Genomic DNA, 25,166 nt, shown 5'->3' with positions numbered 1-25,166 from the left:
CCTCTGACCAGTCTCCATTTGAGTTACCAAAGGCACCAAAGCAAGATGAAGCAATTACTTCATCAAATTGCATGTCTCTGAAAGCGTCACGGTGACATGGATTCTGACAACCGTGTTAAGCAAATCGAGATTTTGCAGGTACTTTACGCAACCAGTGGGAAGCTGACTGCTCTCTGCGTCTTATTGTTTTGATACCTGATGTTTGTGGTAAACATTCTAGAACAACATTCTAGAAAAAAAAAAACGGCTGTAGATGTGGTATCATCAGTCATCAGTATTCATCATAAATCATCAACACTGCTTTTCCTTTGGGAAAAAAAAGGGATTTTAAATCAGAGTGGAGAATTTGCAACTTTTCTCATTATCTCATATTTACATTTCATTGTAAACTCCAGGTTTATCTTATCAGTGTGATGACAACAAGAATGAAAAAAATCATTGTATTTAATATCAGAAGCTTTCATTTAAGTCGGTAAATAGTTCAAAAATATTGTATTAATATTTTAACACCATAACCTACTGAGAAAAAAAAGTTTATCTAAAACTTGGACATTAATCTTGTAAGTCAACCAACACAGACAGACCAGTGACCCCAAGATCTAGATCAAACCCTGTGGCATCTGTAATCTTTTTAATTTGTTCTGTTATCTTTGTAATCTGACTGTGAACAGTTTCAGCAAAAACAACCAGAGCTTCAGTATCGATGCATTCATCAGACAGTCTGAAGTCTAATTCAACTAGACATCTGAGGACCCAGATACAGGACAATGGTCACTGTATACGTAAATTAAGGAGGTTTTTCTCCAAGGATGCATTGGAAAGAAAGAAAGAAAGAAAGAAAGAAAGAAAGAAAGAAAACAAATGACACTCCAGCAGGTCAGGTCACAGGTCACAGGTCTCTTTAAACAGCAGAGCTCCGTCTGGTGAAGCAGAAATGTGATAAAAGGCTCTAAACATCGCCTGCAGAAAAAGCATATGTTCTGTTTGTTCATCGGGAGAAAAAAAGGTCTGCAGTTGCCTCCCTGAATTCCCAAACTGGCTCCCTGTCCTGCAAATGCGTGGGACTACTGCAGAAAACAAATATCTGCTAATCTCACACACTCACACACACACACTCACACACACACACACACTCACACTCACACACACACACTCACACACACACACTCGCACACACACTCACACACTCACACTCACATACACACTCACACTCACACACACACTCACACACACACACACACACTCACACACACACTCACACACACACACTCACACACACACACACTCATACACACACTCACATTCATACACACACTCACACTCACACACACACTCACACACTCAAACTCACACACACTCACACACACACACTCACACTCACACTCACACACTCACACACTCACACACACACTCACACACTCAAACTCACACACACACACACACACACTCACACTCACGCACACACTCACACACACACACACACACACACACACACACTCATACACACACTCACATTCATACACACACTCACACTCACACACACACACACACACACTCATACACACACTCACATTCATACACACACTCACACACACACACACTCACACTCACACACACACTCACACACACACACTCACACTCACACACACTCACACACTCACATTCACACACACACACTCACACTCACACTCACACACACACACTCACACACATACTCACACTCACGCACACACTCACACACACACACTCACACTCATACACACACACTCACACTCACACACACACTCACACTCACACACACACTCACACACACACACTCACACTCACACACACACTCACACACACACACTCACACACACTCACACACACACACTCACACTCATACACACACACACACACACACTCACACTCACACACACACTCACACTCATACACACACACACACACACGCAAACACAAACACACAATACTTTTCTTTTCTGTACTGAATTTACTTGACGTACGGATGACATATCATACTTAAATCAAAGGGTCCTTGACGTACGCACAAAGGGAAAATATTCTGCTTTTTAGACGCACACGGACAGTTGACATATTTATCAAGAGAGGCAAAAAAAAATGAAATGCTCAAAAATAGCATAAAACAAAAAAAACAGATAACTCCACCCATAAGACTCCTCTTATAACTCCACCCATAAGACTCCTCCTATAACTCCGCCTATAAGACCCTTCTTATAACTCTACCTATAAGACTCTTCCTGTAACTCCACCTAGAAGACTCTTCCTATAACTCCGCCTATAAGACTCTTCCTATAACTCCGCCTATAAGACTCTTCCTATAACTCCGCCTATAAGACTCTTCCTGCAACTCCGCTTATAAGACTCTTCCTGTACCTCCACCTATAAGACTCTTCCACAGCTGTTTTTCTGCAGAACACACCACAGAACACACCACTCTCTTTCACTGAGAAATGGCTTTAATGATTAAGCTTCAAAACAAGTGCATGGAGACATGCTTCTCCATCTAAATTAAAAAGGCAATGTTTACATTAAAAACTACACTGGGTTTAAAGAGAGAAACATGCCCTTGAGTAAAATGATTACTTTAGGCTTGCTTTTCATTGCTTTGCAATTATATAAACAAAAAAAAGTACAGTGTAATTGAAATTGAATTGATTATAGAGCTCATTCATGAATTTAACTGAATTGAATTCAATTTGAGACAACTAGCTTTCTGTCAGTGGTGTCTACTTACAACGAATAAATTGTAATAATAATTATAAATGATGCTGTAAGATATTCATAGAAATAGCGATCATTATGACATTAGTGCATTGTAATGATCTGAACAGAGCCACAGTGTCACTGCTCAGCACATACAGTCTGTGAAGTTTGGTTTGATGGTGCAGTAAAGAGCTTCATTCCACAGGGTCTATGCTCATTGGCTCCCTCATCACACTGACAATGACAATATGAGTCATAATCTCCGAGGGACAGGATGTGAAAGCAATGTCAGCGCATCAATCGTTGCCCTTATTTGGTAAATGTGTTTGAAACATCTTATTCATGGTGTCCCAACTCTCCTTTGTTCTTTTGTTCTTTTGCTCTCTCTCTCTCTCTCTCTCTCTCTCTCTCTCTCTCACACTCTCTTTCTCTCACAGACACACATCCACACACATCCACACATCCACACATACACGCACTCACACCTATAGCAATGAAGGAAGGAAGTTTGGACACAAATACACTGTACTTCCTGTTCTGGATCTGACGAAGTATTTACTGCTACTGGATAACTACTTCCCCTCTAATGAGTTCAAATAGGCCCTGGTTACTGACATTAGTCCTGGTGGTTTGCCATACCTAATATCAACGGTGCATCTTGTGCAATACTAAAGCTGATCATGCCCAAAAAGTGACAAGTGATTCCTGGGGCCCACTCCGCTCACCCTTACACAAAAGGGCCACTGTGCCTTTATTCTTGTTAAGTAGGTCACTCTTGACTAATGCTGTTTTAAGAGTGCCTGGCTTCGGTGTTGACACAGGATATTGGCATTTATTCCTGGCCTTGTGTTTCAGGTAGAATGTGTAAAAATATCAGGCAAGCACAAACGTGCAATAGACCAGTCACGGATACAAAGATCCCACTCTTTCACGTGTTTACTCAAGAATCCTTTATAAATTACTCAAAAATCAACAGAGATCGACAAAAAAGAGATTATTTTTAAACAGCACACTCATTTCGCTACAGAAACACATTTTTGAAAACACCGCAGTCCAATACAAGGTTTACCTCACATCTGAATAATAATGACAAGCCACACGGTGTCAGTAAAGTTCACCTTTTCCATCTCAACAGCCAATCACTGCTCTGCTCCAGCCCTGGGAGCCCACAAGACAGTGCAGCTCTGACCTACTCAAGTACACCTGTTTGAACTCATCTGTTGATTCCTGAGCTCTTGAACTGTGTTGCACTAGTGCAAGGCATTAACTGCAATGTATAGTTCAGTGGGCTCTCAGGGCTCAAGCTGGGACGTTGTGTTTACATTGAGTTGTACGTGGCCAATTACCTCCTTCAGACTGAACATCTTCATTGACTAATTACAGGTAAAATAACTTCACATGTACAATATGGTAATGATACATCGACAATACACTCAAAACGGCATCGTTATTTGTCCTTCATCTGTCATCTGTCTCTCCTGACCGGAACTACACGGCGGGTCTTTTCCAGTCCCACCTCTGATCAGCACAGGCTGCTCTAGGAGCATCTGTGTGGTGGGTCGGCATGCCAATCACATGAGTGCGTTGTTGCCGTCCTGTGAGGTGGTGGAGGTGGACCTGCTGTAGCGGGAGGCGGAACCTCGTTCAAGGCCGGCCTTCTTGCGGTTCATCAGCTTCTTCAGGTTGTGGCGGAACTTTTCGCCGACGAACGCGTACAGCACCGGGTTCACGCAGCAGTGTAGCATGGCAAAGTTCTGGGTGATGGTCAGCGCCTGGTCCACCTTCTGACGCGTGCTGCAGAGAAACTCCACCGCATCCATCCGCATGAGCGTGTCGCTCATTACGACCAGGTGGTACGGGCACCAGCAGACCAGGAAGGCTATCACCACGGACGCAATGACCCGCATGGCCCTGTGCTTCCGCGTGCCACGCGTTCTGAGAAGCCGCATAGCGGTCACGCCATAGAAGACCGACATGGCCACCAGCGGCAGCAGGAAACCGAGCACGTGGCGAAGCCCCCTAGTGGCCAGACGCACGTTCTGCGCATTACCTATCTTAAAATGTTCACCGCAGGTTTTGTTCTCGGAGACGTTGTTGTACCAGCCAGCAGGCACCGAAAAAGCTGCCCCGATGACCCAAACCATCAGACAGCTGATATACCCACGATTCCGCCAACCAAACCAGCCACTCCCATTCTCGTTGGCCCGTACGATGACCATGTAGCGGTCAGCGCTGATGCACACCAAGAAAAAGATGCTGGTGTAGAAGTTGAGCTCCTGGACCACGCTGACCAATTTGCAGACATGTTCTCCAAACACCCAGCCCCAAACAACTGACACCGCCCACAGCGGCAGGGTGAGAGCCAGCAACGCGTCTGCCACAGCCAGGTTGAAGAGGAACAGATCGGACGTGCTGAGTTGCTGGCGACTGGAACCTACCACATAACCTACCACCAGGTTCCCAGGCACAGCCAGCAGGAAGACCATGACTAAGAAAACACAGATGGAGATGGTCAACCAAGGGGAGAGACCCAGCGGCTCACAGATCCGAGTGTCGGGATTCGTCTCAAACGTTTTGGTCAGATTTGGATTCTCAGTCATGTTGAGTTCATCATACAGCTCATCCATTAGGCCAGACCAGTCATCCACTAAAATTGAGGCTGAAATGAGAGAAACTTTGTTCAACTTTTATGACCTTTTTTTATGATGGCATTACGATCAACAAGCCAGAGATTCTGTTGATGAATGTTCAATGTAAGCTAATACTGCTGTCAAGTCGCCATTATAATAAATCAGTGCACTTACCCCCCATCATCTCAAGCCGTCTGTGATGTTAGATGCTGAAGTTAGACACAGAACTGTGTGACTGAATCAGAGTCACAGAGGCAATATTTGACCAAACAACTCTTTCAAAACTTCCTGCTTGCCCAACATTGTGTGTGCGCATGTGTGTCTGTGTGTGTGTGTGCACATGTGTGTCTGTGTGTGTGCGTCTGTGCATCTGTGTGTAAATCTGTCATGCATCACTGAAGTAATCTGACCAGTGTCATCATTATCATAGTCACTGATTTCAGGGATTTTTTTTCGCCCCTTCCATACCTATAACACGGCCAGGCAGTAGTTCACCTAGATCATGAAGTGTTCAGTTTATTCATCTTCATTTCAAAATATGCTGACGATCTTACTAAATATCACATTAAGATATTTATTTCAGACAACTGTCAATGGCAGGTAGACAGGTGGGCAGAGATGCCCAAATCAAAACTAACATATTAATTATTCAGCGAAGACTTTGGTTTTTCTCTAGTCCGGTGTTACTCAGTTCTGCCTTTGAGGTCCCACAGTTGCACACATTAGGCAGGTGTATTGAAACACAGGCAGACCTAAAGTGCTCCAGAGCCAGAACTGAGGAACACAGCTCCAGTCTGTACTGGTCGAGTAACTGCTAATGAATTCCATTGGTGTTTCTCACAATCAGTACAAATGTCTTGGAAAGATTCCAGAGATTTCCTGTCATTAAGATCAGACAAACCCACAGGTTGTTTCCCCATCACTTAGTGTTTATTTCTTCGGTGGTCAGACCTCTCTGTGGTGCAGATGATCAGCACAGGAACTCCTTGCGCAAATATGGAAGTGGAGAAACACCAAACCTTTCAAAACGCAAAAGCACCAAACGTGTGCAGCTCCCCTCTGTGGCAACATCACATGCTTCCCGAGTTTGATATTTCCACTGTGATATTTCCTTTACCTGGCTTATTTCATAGTTTCTGCCTAAGTTTGGCAGAGAATCGTGAACTCGGCGAGATTATACACCAGGTCACAGAAACCACAGTGTCTCCAGTGTGATGCAGAGCGGTGTGTAAACAAGGCTGCTGTGGGTCCTACTGCAGTTTCCCGTTGTCTGGTCTCGTTCTGCTACGAGACGACCAGAGGGCTGTTTGTACCTTGGCCTCGCTCGTCGGTCAGATTTCAGGGTTCACTTCTGAACATTCCCTGGAGTCAACGGCCATTCATTCATTCAGTAACAGCAGTCTATGGTGCCAATGAACAAGGGTCTTTAATGCAATAACAATGCACAGACTAAACTACATAAATCCACTGAGTTACCCGCCCTGTTCTCGCAGTTGTCATGTGGTTCCTCCAACGTGTTCTCAGTTCATTCGAATGACTGTATTCTGTAAGTCTCGAATACAATTCCTTTTTTTTTCTTTCTTTCTTTTTTTTTTTTAAATTCTTTATTTTTGAGATAGCAGCATACATTTCAAATCTTACATCCAGTCAAAGATAGTTTTCATTTTCCTGCCATCCAGATTTCTTTTTTCAACAATTACAAAGAAAATAAAAAATAAATACATAATAAGAGATAAACAGAATTTAGGAACTTCAGTTTGGGAGAGGTTAAGTTTGCAAATAAGAGCAATGAAGAGTATATCGGGAGAGGACCTGAAAGAAAATCAAAGGTCAATCAGACTTTTTAGAATAAGTCAACATTACAGTCACTCATTCAATACTTCCACAAAATCCGGACATAATGGCCTTACGTATTTAACCCACTTGGTCCAAAGTTTAATAAACACATTTTTCTGAAGACGAAGAGAAAAAGTAATCTTTTCCATAAAATAAATATCATTTACTATATCTATCCATTCCCGTATTGTGGGAGGTTCAGGAAGTAACCAGTGCCTTGTAAGCGCTTTTTTACAAGCAGATATCAAAATACCAAATAAATATTTATCAGACCGCCCTGTCTGTAAATCAGCATTTCCTAAGAACAATGTGGAGAATTGTAAGGGTAGATCAATGTTAAGTATGTTTTTCAGTGCTTTATGAAAATCTGTCCAAAAGGGTCTTATCACTGGGCACTCCCAAAATATGTGCCAGTGATTGGCTTCCTGAAATCCACACTGCCTCCAACATTTGGCATCCCCTCCCTCAAAATGTGCTTTCTGTTTTGGTGTAGTAAAAAAACGAATAAGACATTTCCACCCAAACTCCCGCCACACAAGCGAGTTAGGGCATTTCCAGTGAAGTTTACATACATCAAGCCAATCCTCATTTGATATTGAAAAATTACCTTCTTTTTCCCATTTTTCTTTAATATACTCTGTAGTGTGGGATTTTTTTGTCATAAGGGCTCTATAAAATCTAGAGATAGCACCCTTATTTGAATCACTTTGATAAGCACAGCTAAATATTTTCAGTATTGGATCGTTAAGATCTATTTTATTTCTAACATTATTTTCAAAATGACTACGTACTTGGAGATATCTATAAAAATCTGATTTTTCAAGACAATATTTTGTCATCAAACTTTCAAAGTCTTTTATCTGTCCCTTTTCTGTGAGGGAGTAGAAGGTTGTTATTCCTTTTGAAATCCAGGATTTAAATCTATGATCTATCTTATTAGGCTTGAACTCAGGATCATAAGCACACCATTGAATTATTTGTAATCCATGGACCATTTTATATTCTTCTCTTATCATATTCCAGATTTTTAACTCGGCTTTGATCCATGGATTTTGCACATTATCTATAAATCTTCCTAAGTTTTTGTGAGCCAATAATGCTTGAACTGGGGGATCATTCATAATGGACAGTTCAATGTCTTTCCACCTTGCTTTAAATACTGGGTTACACATGTTAATTAAAGGTTTAATCTGGGCTGCGTAAAAATAATCCTTAAAATGGGGTAGTGCCATTCCTCCCTCTTCCCTTGGGAGTTGTAAAGTTTTAAATTTAACCCTGGGTTTTTTGCCCTGCCAAATAAATCTGGAAATAATCTTATTTAGTTCAGAAAATTGTTTTGAGGAAATTTCTACAGGAAGTGCCTGAAATAAGAAAAGGTATCGTGGAAGAACATTCATTTTTACAGATTCAATTCTATGACTAAGACCAAGGATTCTTTCTTTCTTTTTTATTTTAGGTAATTTCACTGTCTTAACAACAGGTCAATTTATAAGAAAACTGGAGTGATGCGGGGAACGGGGTGTTTTTGCAGCTATTGCACAACAACGCTAGCGTCAGACGTTCGTTGTCTATTGTCTTGTTTATGACGAACGACGTCAAAGTGGCCCCAGATGAACCTATTAATCAGAAAGAGCATAACTGTAGAGTTCCCCAGACATGTCGTGTATTTCAGTGTAAGACAAACAGAGATGGTGCAAGTTCTTTGGGGTTTTTTTTTTTTTTCCAAATGAGCATCATGTGACATCTGAGCCTCTTGAAATGACATCAAGTGCAGAGGATACAATAGACAGTCACCTGTTGTACTTACTGTGTCGCTGACATGTGTGTTTAATATTTAGATACAACTGTAATTTGCATTTCCTCAAACTTGGGGGGGGGGGGGGGGGGGGTAAAAATAATGCACAGTGTTCACAGTAGCCAAACTCTTAAAACTGTATGACGAAGCAGTGAGACTGAACGGACTGTTGACGCAAAATCTTGAAAGAAATGTTGGCACTTCTTATGAATGCGCTTAAGGGCCCCCTCCCCCCCTTCCCTTTCATGGGGACGATTTCCTGAGAATTATACTATTTTCTCACCCATGCTGTAGAACAAGAGCACATGACATTATTGGCATCATGTAGTATGACCTGCACCTGTTACAACATGAAAGACACCTGAATAATCGGATCTGCGTCGTTTGACTCGTTTGGTTTCTGGAGTGAGGCGTTTTTGTATTGTGAAAAACAAATCGGTCGTATTTTTTATGAAATTTATTAAATCATTTTAACTTCGGTATTTTGCTTTGAATACATTTTATTTCTAACGTCTAGGGGCTGCGTGTTTCCACACCGTGTTTGTGCAGAGAAAAAAAGTGAATTTGGTGATGCCGTAGTCGCGGCGTATGGAGATGAGGAATCCCATTTTACAGAGTTCCAATGCGTGAGTTTGGCGCCCTCTGTGGTGGTGGAGAGAAAACGCAACACATGAGACATGGAAAGCCGGGCACTTTAGGATCCGATTGAACAGTTCCAAGATTAACAACCATTTTTGGAAGAGAACATAATTGGAATAAATACCCCTCATTTCCCAGGACAGCGGAAATATGGCTCGGGGTGTTTGCTCCAGTTGTAATGTGTATTAATGACCACTAGGGGTATATTGCCTTGAGAACATAGGAGGCTGGTTTCGAACTGAGAGCATTGGGACAGTAGTGCTTGCATCTGTGTGCTCTTTGTGACTCTCCTGGGGGTTTTGTGTGTGCCAGATGAGGGAGCATATGTGGAGATAGAGAGACCACTGCAAGGCATTAAAAAAAACTTTTCGCTGCTGAGTGACACCCACCCATTTTGACTTACCTCTCGTAATGTATCTTCAAAGAGACTCTACGCCTTTAGTTCTGTAAATGACAGTGAGAACGACCGGGCTGGAGGATGTCCATCCAGTCGGTCTAGCCCATCAACTGACTGGTAGCGTTTGCTGGAGGTCTAATGGCAGGACCGAACAGTCAATCACTTTAAGAGCAAGTTGGATAAATGTCACGCTCCAGGGTCTGGAGACGCCTCTGAATGACACAGGCCACACAAAAATTAAACATTCTGAGCGAGAAGATTTTGCGTTGTCACTCCGTTCCTAATCTGGAACCTGATGATTTGGAACGAAAACACCTGGTTTTCGGTTCCCTCTCTACTTGAATTAAAGCGCGGATAGTCGCTTGCCATCTTAGTTGACATGTCATCATCCGCCCTTTGACCATTTTTAAAGCCGAGGGGCGAAAGCGCATCAGAGCCTGTTCTTTGAACACACTTACAGACGGCCCACTCACAGGTAGTGCAAGTTCACTCAGGAAAGTCGAATTGAGTAGGTCGCATACTTACTTTTTTCTGGAGTATTGGACAGGTTAAGAGATTCACGCCAGCTTTAGATTTATTACATTCCTTTATCTGTCCTTTTCTCCTTTATCACTAAAACAAATCATACACTCTGTTGCCAGTGTAAAAAAATAACCACGAAATAAAAAAGACTATGTCAGTTAACTATGGGCAGCGCTGGTCCGGTTGTTGTGAGCGTGCCCGTGTATGTGTCATGTTATTTTCTTGTCAGCGCTTGAAGTGAGTGAGAGGAAAAGTAGACTATCTGAAAATAATACTTATACTGGACGTATTAGTGAAATGAGAGGATATATCATAAATAAAATTATCGACAGGAAGAAACTGATGATTTAATAGGAAGGAGAACGTTTGAGATAATATGCCGTCAGAGTAATTCTTAAGAAGAGGAAAGGAAACTACAGCCCCGTTCAAATAAACTGTCATGGCTTCCGTTGTATTCAGGACAAAAACACACTCTAGAGGAAATATTCGTTAGATTATTTTGTACATTGTGAGAAGAAATGTCTATGCCATTTATGTGATGGCAAAATATTTATTTATAGGTTTCTTATTGTTGTGTAATGGCGAGGTCTTGTTGATTTGGGTACTCCATTTGAATCTCCTCCTCAAATCCAATACATAATAGTTGAATAAGGTTTAATGGCTATGGGTTACAGTCCAATGGAACCACATCTTTAACCATAGAAATCAGTGGCTTTGGTGAATTTGAGCTGTATGGTGTCCATCCATTTACTAACATACATTCTTATGAAGGAAAAATTACCTCCTTCTCATCATTAGGGGATTCTGTAAATGGAACTGTTATCAACATTTTTTTGTCTGTGTGTTACTTCTGAAAACTTTCCTGATGCAGTTGTCTGTCGAGAAAATCCTACTCGTATACATTTCATTTAAACGTGAGAGAGATCCAGTTTACAAAGATTAATAGTAAACATCTTGAAAAAAGAGTTTCACGGGAATGACATTAGACCTGGACACAGTAATGTACAGAATCACTTTTTTACTGAGAGCTCTCAAAGGAAATGACTCCTTTACAAAGTCTAACTGTACAAAGATAATGAAGTAATAAAAGATGTAAAATGACCGTGTGTGGGTTGTATAATATGTGCCGAAACTTTCATTCCACAGAAATCGGATTTGTAACGTACACAAGAAAAAGAAAAGACAGAAAACTCTTCATGTTTTCATTTTTCCAGATTTGGAAAATAAATGTGACTGGAATGTTTGCTCAGCCTCAACAGGTTTGCGACACGTTTCTGACAGTCATTCTGACAGTTCTCATAAATCTTCTCGATTCTCTCTCTCAACTTTTGACAGACAGTTTTGTTTTCATTATGTCCTTTAATTGGCTGCAAACATGAGCCCTGAGGATTTTCAGAAGAACAGTAATTATTGTAATTACAGGGAATCCCGCGGTGTTGCATTACATTGCCAATAGGTAAATGTATATGTAATGGCGAAACACAAAAACTGCACTTTACAGGAACAAATGATCTTTTGATGGAAGATTTCGTTTTCCTTTCCTCTCAGTGAAGCAACTTTTCATCACTCAATGGTTAAACGCACCATGCACTTCTCTCTCTCTTTCTCTCTCTCTCTCTCTCTCTCTCTCTCCCTGAATAATTTAAAATTTCACTGAACAAGGAATGATATGTGTGTTTAAAGACGTCAGGCTGTTTGTTTAATTGTTTATTACAATTTACATAACAGTACATTTATTCATTTAACAGACGCTTTTATACAAAGAAACTTCCAACACAGGCAGAATACAAGCCAAGCATGTAATCAGCAACTACCGAATACTTCCAGCAACATGTATCACAGAATAAGTGCTAAGTGGTACCAGTCACAGCGGGAGGGAAATCTACATCATTAAAGTAAGTGTACACAGGACAGTATAAGCATTTAAGTTTTGCTGCAGAGGAAAACTCATTGATTTTTTCTTATTTGAGTTACATTTGTCTAATTTTATGACATTTATGTATGTTCTCTTCTTTATCCTTAGTTTTGTTATCCTTGGGTTTCTTTTATAATCACAATATTCTCACGTGACAGGACGAGCACAACAGAAATTGAGAGAAACCTAACCTACCCGCTGTACGATTGTTTGTAATAAAGCGGTAGAGTTTGGGCCTACGTAAATTAAACTTCGTATATTTCATTGACATGAACTATTTGCCATCTGAACTATATTATTATCACAGTATGAATTATGCACCAGGAAATATTTTAGAACTTAGTGTGATTAACAAGCAAGCAGTCTTTCAGACCGACCTGCAATAATGTTGCAGTTTTGTTATCAGGCAAATTCACGACTACCTATACCGGGTCCTTGGAAAAGCGGAAGGACTACAGACGGAAACGGCCTCTCAGTTGGTTCCAGCTGCAGAGAATAAAATTTTGTAGCACTGAGACAAAGGATAGTTTAAAAAAAAAACCACATAGATAGATTTGTTTGATTTTTTATCTCCGCCTTACGTTTACCGACATGATTCTGCTGGAAATCAATAACCGGATTATAGAAGAGACGCTGTCTCTGAAATTTGATGGTGCATCTAATGGGTGAGATATGACAAAATTGAATGAATGTTATATTGCTTCAATTTAATGCCCTCTGTTAGTTATGTCAGTGGTAGCATTTTTCCAAGAACACTGTTTGTAAAATGGAATTTAGTAACACCGTGCATGCTTTTTTTTAAAGAGCGTGTTTCTCTGCTTGTGTGTAGCTTTTATTGCGTGGAGCTAAAAAAATATTTTTGGTAGTCTGCGTTCCCGAGAATAGACGATCCAAATATCATAGCGTTTGTCGTTACAATGGTTGTAATATGTAAAGAACATTAAAATTGGAGAAGTTTTGTAACATAAAAGCTAACCGGTTGGTTCACTGGATACCACAATGTTAACTTTCTGCTGTCGCCAGGGCAATCCTAAGGTAAAGTTTTCGCAGTATGAAGAAAGCTCACATTTAGCTCACATGGCTTACACAAATAGTTCGGTTGCAGCGATTTGTGCACTGTAACTTTTGGCTGATGAGAAAGTGTGTAGTTGCCACATTCGTAAGTAAGGTGTGTAACCAAACGCTTCCTATATGACATATTATCTGGCCATTTTTGGTCAACGTTTAACGGAGACGCCCCTGTCTTAAACTTCCGCGTTTCGGAATCGTAACGCGTCATGTCAGCGCACAGCTGGCGCGCAGCTCGCGGGAGAATGAGTGCTGTGTTTTGGCCTGAGGCAGAAGCTCGCACCATGTAGCAGCCTGTCTCGATATCCCTGCACCAGATTATGTTTCTAACACCGAAGTAAAGGTCCCCAACGAAACCATTTATTTATTTCGTCCTTAACAATTTTAGGTTTCCAATTTCCTCCTCTCGGTGTCATTCACAGCACGTTGGACATAATTAATAATAGCAATATAGTCATAAATGGCAAATAATAATTTATGAAAAATCTAATTTCTGGATAATATAAGTGATACATTATGTTGTTTTGAATTTGCTTTTAATGAAAAAACGTCTCTCCCCAGAAACAAACCTGAGGCTGTGGAAGTCACTTTTGCTGGTAAGCTGTAGTTTTATTAGGAAGTCAGACTTCATTTCACTGAACTGTTGGTTCAGTGGGTTTAGTGAAGGATTAGTGTTTTTGTTTGTTTGTTTTTGTTTATTTTTCTTTTGTTCAACCTTTGCAGACTTTGATGGTGTCCTCTACCATATTTCCAATCCTAACGGAGACAAAACTAAAGTCATGATCAGCATCTCACTCAAGTTTTACAAGGAACTGCAGGAGCACGGTACAGATGAGGTGTGTCACACACACACACACACACACACACGTTACAGCAGTGAGACAGCTAGTATGTCTTTACATGCCAGATATACTAGTGCTGTCATCACACAGATCAAATTTCTCAACTTAAAAGTAGTGGTCTAGGATCAGTGTATGCCTTTTAATTGTTTTAGAAAGTACAGATAAATGGACAAAAGGGAACTGATCCTAAATCAGCACTACTCTAAAACACTTTGGTGTGTATGGGCCCTTTTCTAAGACAAGCTTTTCTCAGAACCTCAGTGACTTTAATCATCGGGGGGGCAAGATGCCAAACTGACGGCAGGGGGAGTGAATTAGACTTCAGGGCAGCGGTCACACCTGTGCCATTTAAGGAACGCTAAACACTGAGACCGTGTGCATGGTCAGGAAGACCGTTATGAGTCAGAGCTCTGGCACTTCATGAGAGAAACTCTGACCTCACACATAAAAAAAACAAAACAAAAAAAAGGAAGTTCCTGTAATAGATCAAAGCTGTCCATTAGATCTGTACACTTAGGGCTTACTGGTTAAACGGGTAAGAGCACTCTGATCCAAGCCAAGTGCAGTCTGTTTCCAGTTCTGGTTGTACTTTATGAGCACTGCAAGTGAATGGAACTGAGTTTAATAACACTATTTAATAATAGTGTCTTGGTCTATATATTCACTGAATTTGGGGTGAAAGAAAAAGGCTTAGAATTTTGACAGGCATTCTTTACATTGCTGAGTCGTCTGACTGTTTCCAGTGAAGGGGGAATTTCATTGTGTTCCTGTCACGCTCATGTCATAACTCAGGTTGTCAGTGAAGCAAGTACTAATTGCGCTATTACACACACAATCTCAGCATAGACAGTAAAAACGTCTGGAATGTTTTCATCTGCCGCTTCAAAGTGCTTTTCTCTAAATTCTGCGCTAATTCTAGTGTTTGGACAAATGATTCGAATTTTTCTTTTCAAAAGCTAAAGTGCACACACTGCATTTTAATGTCTTTCTGTTTTAGAACAAGCATCTCAGGACTCAGTCCCCTTCATATTGTTTAGTCTGTTGTTAATACTGTTTTGTCTGTTTGTTTGTTTGTTTGTTTGTTTGTTTGTTTGTTATAGCTATTGAAGAGGGTATATGGGAATTTCCTTGTGGCACCTGAGTCAGGTACGTAATCACCTTTGGCCTTTTCTCTGCCTCAGGCTGGAGTTATGTCAGTTATTTCAGCTCCGTGCTGGTCAACTCACTGATGTAGTATGAGCCGTTCTGCAACTGGTTTTGCTACTGAACCAGAACAAAGGAAAGTCTGAGCATTCACTTTTGTCTTCGATGTACATAATCCACAAGTGATTTTAAACCACTCTGTGGTAATGATGCGATGCGCTGACCCGATCAGAAATGAGACAGCTAAATGAATCAATCAACAACAATGGAAAAATATTTTATGGTGCAAAGATTGATATCTTTGCCCATACACCTGTAGAGCATGTGCACGCACGCACTCACACACACACACACACACAAACAAACACCGCAGACATAAACCTGGGTGAACTAATGCACATCTCTGTGGAGGGAACAGAACAAATTGTTTGTGGTCTTACTGAGATTTGAACCAGTCATCATCCAGCAAACAGTTGGGTCTTTTTTTCCCCAACTTTAATGGATCAGAACCAGCAGCCAAGGGCCGTTAGAACGCTGACCACTGAACTGCTCAGTGTGATTTAGTGTGTCCCCTGGGCCGAGATATCAACACAGCATGTGGAGTTTAAGTCTTCATTTATCGTACACCTGAATAAAGTGTGATTCTTCTGTTATTTCAGTCAGCTTTTTTTATAAACAGTTTGATAGACTGTACATTTATCGTACACCTGAATAGAATGTGGCCCAATCTTCCGAGTTTTATAATATGTCTTTTTCTTTGACCTCTGTTCTCCAGGATACAATGTCTCCCTGCTCTTTGACCTGGAAGCTCTCCCAGAGAACAGGGCGGAGGTCGTTCACCAGGCCGGCATGCTGAAGAGGAACTGTTTCGCCTCCGTCTTTGAGAAATATTTCAAGTTTCAGGAAGAAGGAAAGGAGGGGGAACAAAGAGCTGTGATTCATTACCGTGACGACGAGACCATGTATGTTCAGGCCGTGGATCATGCCAAAACTCACATGCTTAAACAAAAAAAAAAAAACAAAAAAAACATCCGCGCTCAAATTGCCGAAGCACAAGGCTGAACGCCATAAATGTTTTGCATATTTAAGTCATGCTCACGTTAGCATTTCAGTGTAAATATGAAGTTCAGCGAAAACATTAAGCAGGTAGTGTCATTCAGTTACATGTGAGCCACCGTGTAGTTGTGTTGTCCTGTGGATATGCAGGGATTGGGGGGGGGGTGGATTTAAAAAGAACTATAAAATTCCTACCTTAAACTGAGCATTGTAAGCCACAACAGACAGCAACATAGGTCTCATAACAGCTATTACTGTCATTCAGAACAGGTGTTCTTGTTCCAATAACAGTTGCTGATGTTAATGTGGACTTAGCTCATGCTATCCTGGTCGACTCTCCACTGCATTACTCTGTTAATTATCAGGTGGAACAGGGAACATGGCTAATGTCAGAACCTTACATTTCACTGTGGTCGTGTGACTCCTTCTCCTCACTTTATGGCTGTGTATCATTACGCTCTCATTGTTCTCCGTGTGTAGTGTGACGCAGTATGTGCACAACACGTCATCAAAACGTTTTGAGTGAAAAAGCATCTGTTGGTCTTGTCCTCTCTCTGTCAGGGAGTCTGACCAGTCTGTTGGTCTTGTCCTTTCTCCGTCAGGGAGTCTGACCACTCTGTTGGTCTTGTCCTCTCTCTGTCAGGGAGTCTGACCAGTCTGTTGGTCTTGTCCTCTCTCCGTCAGGTATTTGGAGGCGAAGAAGGACCGCGTGACCGTGGTCTTCAGCACGGTGTTTAAAGACGATGATGACGTGATCATTGGAAAAGTCTTCATGCAGGTCTGTCGCTAATGCTTCACTAACCCTGACTGCTGATCAGAAATGGGAATGAACCCTCTTGACAGGAGGCGTCGCCGTAAAGTGGATGCATTGCCACGTGTTGTGTCCTAGCACCATTTTGTTTTTCTGTTGTATACTCAAAAGTGGAGCACAACAAACGTGAGAGAGATTTTACAGTGGAAATACAGTTTTGTTTTGTTTTTGGTTTTCCCACGAAAACCTTGTTTCTTTCTTTCTTTACTTCAGAGCTATTCAAAACATGTAAGCCTCACAGTCAGTTATGAAATTCTCAGACAGTGCAGAAATTCCAGGCATGTCTCTATGGGACTGTAATGAAGGCCTTATGGTGATTTGCATGGAAGACTCCACATCGTATTCCTGTCCTAACATCTCCACTACGTGTACACAAAGTCCACAGTGTCTTCACAAATCGCACCTCTCTGATTGTTCTCCTCATCCTTCACTTTCCCCCAGTTTGGGCTGTGTGTGTGTGTTTGTATATACAGATGAGTGTGTGTGTATGTGTGTCTATGTATATATGTGCATATGGATGTATCTGTTTGTTTGGGCTGTGTGTGTGTGTGTGTGTGTGTGTGTGTGTGTGTTGTGGACGAGTGTAAACCCGCATAAGCATTTTTTTGACACACCAGCTGGTTTTCTCTCTTTTTCATGTGAATCATGATCCTACTGTCTCTCTCTCTCTCTTTCTTTCTCTCTCTCTCTCTCTCTCTCTCTCCCCTCCCCTCTCCCCTATGCTCCACGCGCACACACACACGCACACAGGAGTTTAAGGAAGGGAGGCGCGCCAGTCAAACAGCTCCACAGGTCTTGTTCAGTCACAGGGAGCCTCCGTTGGAGCTGAAGGACACAGACGCTGCCGTCGGGGACAACATCGGCTACATCACGTTTGGTCAGTACACCTCCGTTCAGTCGCCTGGCAACCGCTCTCTCTGCTGTTGATGTGCTTGTTGTCGTTGTAACATTGGTCGCTTGTTAGTTTGGTGACGCCGGGCGGTTGAATGATGGAGTCAGTACCCTGCATATCTTTTCTGTTTTATACCTGTGTTGTGATGTTTGAACGGTTTCTCTTTTGACCAGCAGAAGCCTAAACCTTTATTTACTGCACAAACCTTTTATTTTGAATGTAATTGTTTTAATTGAACCAAACTGGTTGTTGTTGTTGTTTTTTATTTCAGTGCTGTTCCCGCGTCACACTAACGCCAACACCAGAGACAACACCATTAACCTCATTCACACGTTCAGAGACTACCTGCATTACCACATCAAGTGTTCTAAGGTCAGGAGAAGACCTCCCTCTGGCTTCTCACTGTTCACTTCTCTCTTTCCTACATGCTTAAGAGGACCGAATAAAAACGAAACAGCTTAGAAAACCTATCCTGTAGTGCACACAAACATGGTATGTTTTTGGGTCCTAAATAGAATAAGAGCTCTGTTTCAGACAGCGTCATGTGAGCGTTTGCATTGTTTTATTGGGGGGGGGGTGTTTTTTTTTTTTTAGAGAGCTGTGGTACAGCCATTAACCACAACGCTCATCTTTTGAGTCTCTCTCTCTCTCTTTCTCTCTCTCTCTCTCTCTCTTTCTTTCTCTCCGGTTTCAGGCCTACATTCACACACGCATGAGGGCCAAGACGTCAGACTTTCTGAAGGTTCTGAACCGAGCCCGACCCGACGCTGAGAAGAAGGAGATGAAAACCATCTCGTAAGTGCCCCTTCATCACTGCCATCCAAATTCACACCTTTTTTTTTTTTTTATACGTGCAAAGACATATACAGATTTTTTTTTTTTTTTTTTTTTTTTTATAAGACACAAGTTAGCATCCGTCCTGAATGTGACACCGCGTGTGGTTTATATTTCGGCTCTGTTTATCTGACGGACAAACTCATGTCCAAACATAGGCACAGCACACGTCTGAGACAGGGCAGCGTGTGTCCTGACATCATTATAATACGAGTCATGTGGAAACCTCAGCTATCCATAGGCTTTGCTCTTCCTTAAGCCCTAGTCAGACAGGATCTGTCCCATCTCCAGTGAGGTACAGCTCTGTTTGCGTACACACAGCCCGTGAAAATACTCAGTTTTTAAGTGCAGGGTTTCTGCTGTATGCAGTGTTTCAAGTTGTGCTTAAGCACAAAGACAAGTCTGAAACGCCTCTGGGCAAGGCCAGAGCTGTCGGTGTGTTTGTCTGTATGGTGTGTGTGTGTGTGTGTGTGTCTTGTGTGTTTGTTATAGACGTTAGGCTTGTTTATCACCCCGATCTGTTTTACTTCCTCAGAGCAGGACGCATTCTTCAGTGGAATTTGTCCTCCGTGAAATAAAACTGAAATCAGCTGAAAGCATCTTAGAGAGCAGGATTATTGAGATTCTGCGGTCTGTCCGGTTTCCAGAGCCTTTTGTGTGTGTACAGAAGTCAGTTTGTCATTTGAACCAGGTTGTTAGTTGTATTTTGAAACCAGTGAGGGGTTGAGGAAATAATCCATCAGCCACTAGTTGTAGTTGGTGGATTTCTATGCCAGGTTAGTAACTGGCTTTCACCTGTTGGACACGGATCTGCTGTGAATGAACAGAAGTTACCGTAGCACACAAAGCCAAAGTCTCAGTTTGATGTTACCTGAGCAAGATAAACTGACATCATTGGATAACATTACCATATAGCATAAACACAGAAACACCTGATGAGTAGAAGCAACATTAAGCATTTCAAATACGATTAAAACCTGACTATCTGACGCTGCAGCTAATATTAGGGATAACACAGAAACTCTCCACTGACGCTGGCTGGTATTTAACCCTAACCCTAGTAATTAGTTACTGATAATCACGTAAACCTGAGTCATTTAGCAAACCCCTCGCATTAGCAAAAAACGACTCGCATTTAATCGAGAAGTAATAATTAATAAGTAATCATTTGTATAAGTGTAAAATATTTGGAATAACTCATGTCGGACACTGCTTGTGTCAAAACCTGAGAGACAGCAGAGGACACTTAGGTTGTGGTATTCCTATGTCCGTGTGTATGCAGGCACACACACACACACACACACATACTCTCACTCGCACACACACTAAGTCTATTTTTGGATGTTTTTTCCTTTCTTTTTTTTAAAAAATTTAATCAGCCAGAGATGTTAACATCACCCCCTTGTCTTATCTGATTTCTGTATGAAACCATTTCGTGACAGATGCATCATTATAGGCCCATAAATTCACTCCATTCTTTCTTTTTTCCCCCTCTCAGACATCTATGATCTAATCAACAAGCGTTCGTCTCCGTACAATCAGACTGGCACTGCCTCCTACCACAGCTCTCATGACTGAATGAGAGCTCATACTTTTTAATTAGTTACAATTTACCCCAAAAAAAGCCTAATATCTAGTACCTGGCGGCTGAGTTAACATGTGCAGTCAATGTATTTTAACGTTGGCCGGTCGGTCACGCTTTTTCTTTTTTCAGGAGGGTTCCCTGTGAACTCCTGGTTCAGGGTGGTTCCCTGTGAACTCCTGGTTCAGGGTGGTAATACTTTGGTTCCTGGAGATTCGATCAATCAGCCACTAAACAGCAGCGTGACAGGCCTTTGGTCAATGCAGTCGTCTCCCTCAGTTACTTTAACTTTGTTTAGGTTCAGTTTTATTGTTACTGTTTCAACGGCCGTGCGGTTTTAGGAAGCGGGCCCTCGGGTTCCACTGTTCTGGATCAGCAGTCCCTCTGTAGCAGGTCCGGTTCTGCTTGAATGTGGTGGTTCCTATCAGCACGGGCTGGACGGCGAGTTCCTGGGAAGGGGCAGGATGTGGTTATGAGCGCTCTGCTTTTCGTAGCCGGGCTGGAAGCTCGAACCTTAAGCACTGTACGTTTATGGTTTTGATCTCCTGTTGTCAGGGTAACAACTGCCTTTCTCAAACGTTCCAGTGAGTCTGATAACGATTCCATTCAAACAAACAAAACGAAACAAAACCAAAAAAAAAGCTTTCTATGGTTTCTCCTCTGGTTCTCCCAAGTCTATTGATGTCAGTGTGGGCACTGACAAGAGTGTTATCAGGTTGTATCTGCATTAGTCATAACATTCCTCTCTGCCCAGTGTTTACTGAGGTGCGCGTTTTGAAAGAGGCCTTCATCAGTCCTGGGTTCGTGGATACTTACAGTGGAAGACGCTGTCACGATAATGTTGACTGAAAGCCTTTTACATCACCTGTGCTGCAACACTGCTCATCAAATATTTTCTTTGTCGGATTTAGGAGAGGAGCCAAGGTTGCCTGAAGCTAACTGACACGAACTCTGTGGTTTGTTTTACAGCGGAAAGACCTTTTCTCGTTAACAAACATTCCCCTCCGGCCGTGGAGCCTGCTTGGTTGCGATTCTCCGCCTCTGCCCACGCGACAGACCGGATCAAAGGCCTTCCCAGCCGATGTTTTCATTTCAAGAGCGGAAAGAAAAATTCTGAAAATCAAGGGCATTCCTTGCTTTGAGTAGATGAGAGAATTATTAGATGGCTATAAATATATGAACATATCTGTATAAAATGATTAAATTTTGATACAATGTCTTTTCCTCTGGAAGTTTGTTACTCCTTTGTGTCGTGCTGATGTCCCTAATCTCCTCTCTCTGAGTTGGTGGAAAGATCTCCATCATGTTGTTTTCATGTCCATTCCTTAAGATGCCATTCCAGCAGCACATGGTACATCAGAAAATAAAACTTTAAAAAAAAAAAAAAAATGCATATTTGGTTTATGCCTGGTCATTTCAGCACTGCTGTTTTAGTGTCATTCTCCTCTGTTTTCTGTCTTTTTCTTTCTTTCTTTCTTTCTTTCTTTTTTTTCGGTTTTCTGTTCCTGTCAAGAATTCGCATGTTTCAAAGACGTAATTCAACACCTCCTCCTCTGCCGTGTAATTTTCTGAGCTGAGGTTTCACATACCGATCAGTCATAATTTCTCCCCCTTTTTCAGATTCCTGAGGAATCCTGGTGTGTTTGCTTATGTCTCACCACTGTGTACACTCTGTTCCCCTGCCGCCCTTTTCAGACCGAGTTTTGATTGGTTTCTCTTTTTAGTTTCAGTCTAGAAAAACCCGGTGACTGGCACGTTAATTCCGTAACTCGGCATTGTCCCGGGCCTGCTCTCCCTGACGCCCGGAGCTTTGCACTTCGGACGTCTCTCCCTGCCCTGACACACCTGATTCACCTCCTCAGTTAATCGCCGATGTCCCGATCAGCTGAATGAGCTGTGTCGGAGCTGAGAGGGATGTCCAAAGTGCAGACCTCCGGGCCTCCAGCAGCAGAACCTGGACACCATGCCGCTCTTGTCAAGGGCTTGATGATTAACTGAAAAGTTGACTTAAAGGGCAACAAAGTAAGAATGTGCTGTTCACCGGGCTCTTCAGGGCTGGACTGGTGAAATTCTGCTGTACACTGGCCTGTTGCCATTTAATGGGATCTTCTGTGTCATTTAGCCATCCATCATTCTGAATTTTACCCTCTTATAATTAATCTCATGTTGTTTTGTTTACACCTGTGAAGGTGTTGGGTTAGTGTCAGCAGTCTTCCTCATGCAGGGTCCTGCGTGTTGGTTGTGTTCCATCTTTCATTTCAGCGTTTAATCTCCAGGGATTTGTGTAGAGTTGGCTGGGTGTCGACGCTTCTCTATTCCGTGGAACCCCATCAGGATAACAGGATGTCATTTTTGCCTCCTGGCTACTCCATGACAAAATGTCCCTCAAATAAAAATGATTTTGAAAACAGAAAATATATTTTGGTTTAAAAAATGAAGTTTGCAATGACAATAGTAATCCTTTCTCCTTTATCTCTCAAACACTGTGTTCATTTGTTTTCACTGGTTTTTCAGTATGCCGTTTCTGTTACTACACCTGGAGAATGGGGTTGTGAAATTATTAGTTGTGTAAGTTGTGGGCTGGGGTCGTTAAGTGGTATGGGGAATTCTTTATGAGGAAGGTGTGTTCAGTTTGCAGGTCACAAAAACACCCAGCCCCTGAACATACCTCTGCAGTGTTTACCGTGTGAAGGCAGCAGACAGTGAAAACTCTACAGTCCTCAGCGTTAAAAGGACCTTCACTGAAATCCTCAGTGTGAAGACCTTAAAGTGTAAAAACTATAAAACATGCGTTTTAGAAAACAAAATCTATGTAATCTATGTTGCATTAAAATGTTTTTTTTCTAAATGGTCTTTTTCTCCGAGTGTCATTTCATGCTTATTTAATGTCTCTCAATTATTTTGTGTGTTTAAGAGTTCATGAAGGTCTGTCATGTTGCTAAACTCTCTCTCACTTTATAAGATGGAATCTGAATATTGTAATATTGTAATCTCTTTCATCAGTTCTCATGTTACAAAATAGTCCTCTGATAAGCAAGATAACGCTCTAACATACAGAATAAATATTATGGCCTAAGATGACTGCATGGGTTGTGGCTGATCTTTGATTGTCATTACAGAAGTTTTGTTTTGCTACTCAAGAGAAATTGTTTGTCACCATGTATCTGCTGCAATGAAACTTTACAATGGTCCAGTTAGTTCGTCCAGTTTCCCACGGGACAGCCCTTGGCCTAAGGGTTAGAGAAGCAGGCTTGTGACCAAAAGGTCGTCAGATTGAGACCCAGGACCCAGGAAAACTGCCTTGGGCAAGGCACTTAACCCCCAACTGCTCCCTGGACACAGGTGTGCTGCCCACTGCTATTGTGCTTAGTGTGTGTGTGTGTGTGTGTGTGTGTGTGCACTCACTACTGGTGTGTAAGGATGGGATAAATGCAGCAGGTAAATTCACTGCCCACAGTGTGTGTGTGATCACAGAGATTTAATCTTAATTTTCATCTCACAGAAAATATTGCCGGAGCCACTGGTGCTGTTTCGTCCTTGGTCCCCAGATTGACAGTGTGCAGCTGTTTGTTCCAGAGCTTTCATGTTTAACATCTTCTCTGTGGACAGCTATGTAATCATGGTCCAGCTTGACTTGTGAGGAGCTGTATAAGATACTTTAAGTATGCAAAATTTAAAGTGTTCTTATTTATACCAATATGCTGCTAACCAAGTTTGTTGTCTGAATTTTTAGGACAACTTTTTGAGATTCTGATATATGGATGTGATATTTGACAGATGTCGCCCAAGACAACATGAAAGCACAAAAACAAAGCCGTTTGAATTGTAAACCAAGTCCTTTATTGTCAAACAAACCTGAGGCAAAAGAATACAGTGCAATACAAATTCCAATGAAAACCAGTTTGTGTGTCGCAGTTTACACAGACTGGCTTCAGAGAGAAGTGTTTACATTGGAAAGACAGAGAGAAGGCGACTGAACGACGGGGTTCAGGTGGATTTGTGTGGCAGGGATGCTGTGGAGGACTGGTGGTCTTTGGTGGGTCAGCGACACCACACTGCTGGACCGTCGCTATTCTTCAGGTCCGTTCTGGGACATCACTTCCTGTGCGTCTCTTTCAGATTCCAGCTGTGGCGACTCTGTAGGGGGAAAGACTTCAGATGAGCTGTTCTCTGTGCTATGTTGTGCTCAGCCAAGATACGGTATCGTACATACTGAAGACCAGTGAAGAGAGACAGTTGAAAATGTCATATTTCAAAGATGTGCACAAATTTTTTGTTTGTTTTTTTTTTGTCATGCTATAGCAGTGATTTAAGAGATTTTATTCATTTGCGTGATTTTGGTCAGTTGAAGCATGCGCTGGGACTGCGTCGCGTGATCACAGAGTCACAAACAGCGTTTTACGTAGCCTAAGGACAGGAAGCGGCAGAGTTAACTGATTTCGTGAGACTGGGGTTAGACTGCGACGCGAAGTATGTTGAT

General features: G+C 41.9%; 2 protein-coding genes across 2 annotated transcripts; one reads left to right on the top strand and one right to left on the bottom strand.

The window, feature by feature from the left end:
- Positions 1 to 4,295: 4,295 nt before the first annotated feature.
- On the bottom strand, positions 4,296 to 5,351 carry LOC115818364 (C-X-C chemokine receptor type 2-like). Its single transcript, XM_030781724.1, has one exon. It carries the CDS (start codon positions 5,349 to 5,351, stop codon positions 4,296 to 4,298), a length of 1,056 nt encoding a protein of 351 aa, XP_030637584.1.
- Positions 5,352 to 12,939: 7,588 nt separating this feature from the next.
- LOC115818319 (actin-related protein 2/3 complex subunit 2-A) lies at positions 12,940 to 22,057 on the top strand. The gene is made up of 10 exons (XM_030781673.1): positions 12,940 to 13,123; positions 14,088 to 14,122; positions 14,250 to 14,362; positions 15,469 to 15,514; positions 16,287 to 16,473; positions 17,252 to 17,345; positions 18,129 to 18,255; positions 18,542 to 18,642; positions 18,965 to 19,065; positions 21,656 to 22,057. The coding sequence occupies exons 1-10, from the start codon at positions 13,050 to 13,052 to the stop codon at positions 21,675 to 21,677; spliced, it is 900 nt and encodes a 299-aa protein (XP_030637533.1). The 5' UTR covers positions 12,940 to 13,049; the 3' UTR covers positions 21,678 to 22,057.
- Positions 22,058 to 25,166: the final 3,109 nt, after the last annotated feature.

Source organism: Chanos chanos, chromosome 8, assembly GCF_902362185.1.
Source record: "Chanos chanos chromosome 8, fChaCha1.1, whole genome shotgun sequence".
Taxonomy (NCBI): Eukaryota; Metazoa; Chordata; class Actinopteri; order Gonorynchiformes; family Chanidae; genus Chanos; species Chanos chanos.
Note: the sequence above shows the minus strand (reverse complement) of the source record. Positions and strands in the feature narration are given on the sequence as shown.

Coding starts and splice junctions, on each gene's coding strand:
- LOC115818364 (XM_030781724.1), bottom strand. CDS start 5,351: ATGGATGAGCTGTATGATGAACTCAACATGACTGAGAATCCAAATCTG.
- LOC115818319 (XM_030781673.1), top strand. CDS start 13,050: ATGATTCTGCTGGAAATCAATAACCGGATTATAGAAGAGACGCTGTCT. Junction 14,123..14,249: donor TGTGGAAGTCACTTTTGCTG/GTAAGCTGTAGT, acceptor CAACCTTTGCAG/ACTTTGATGGTGTCCTCTAC. Junction 17,346..18,128: donor TTGGAAAAGTCTTCATGCAG/GTCTGTCGCTAA, acceptor ACACGCACACAG/GAGTTTAAGGAAGGGAGGCG.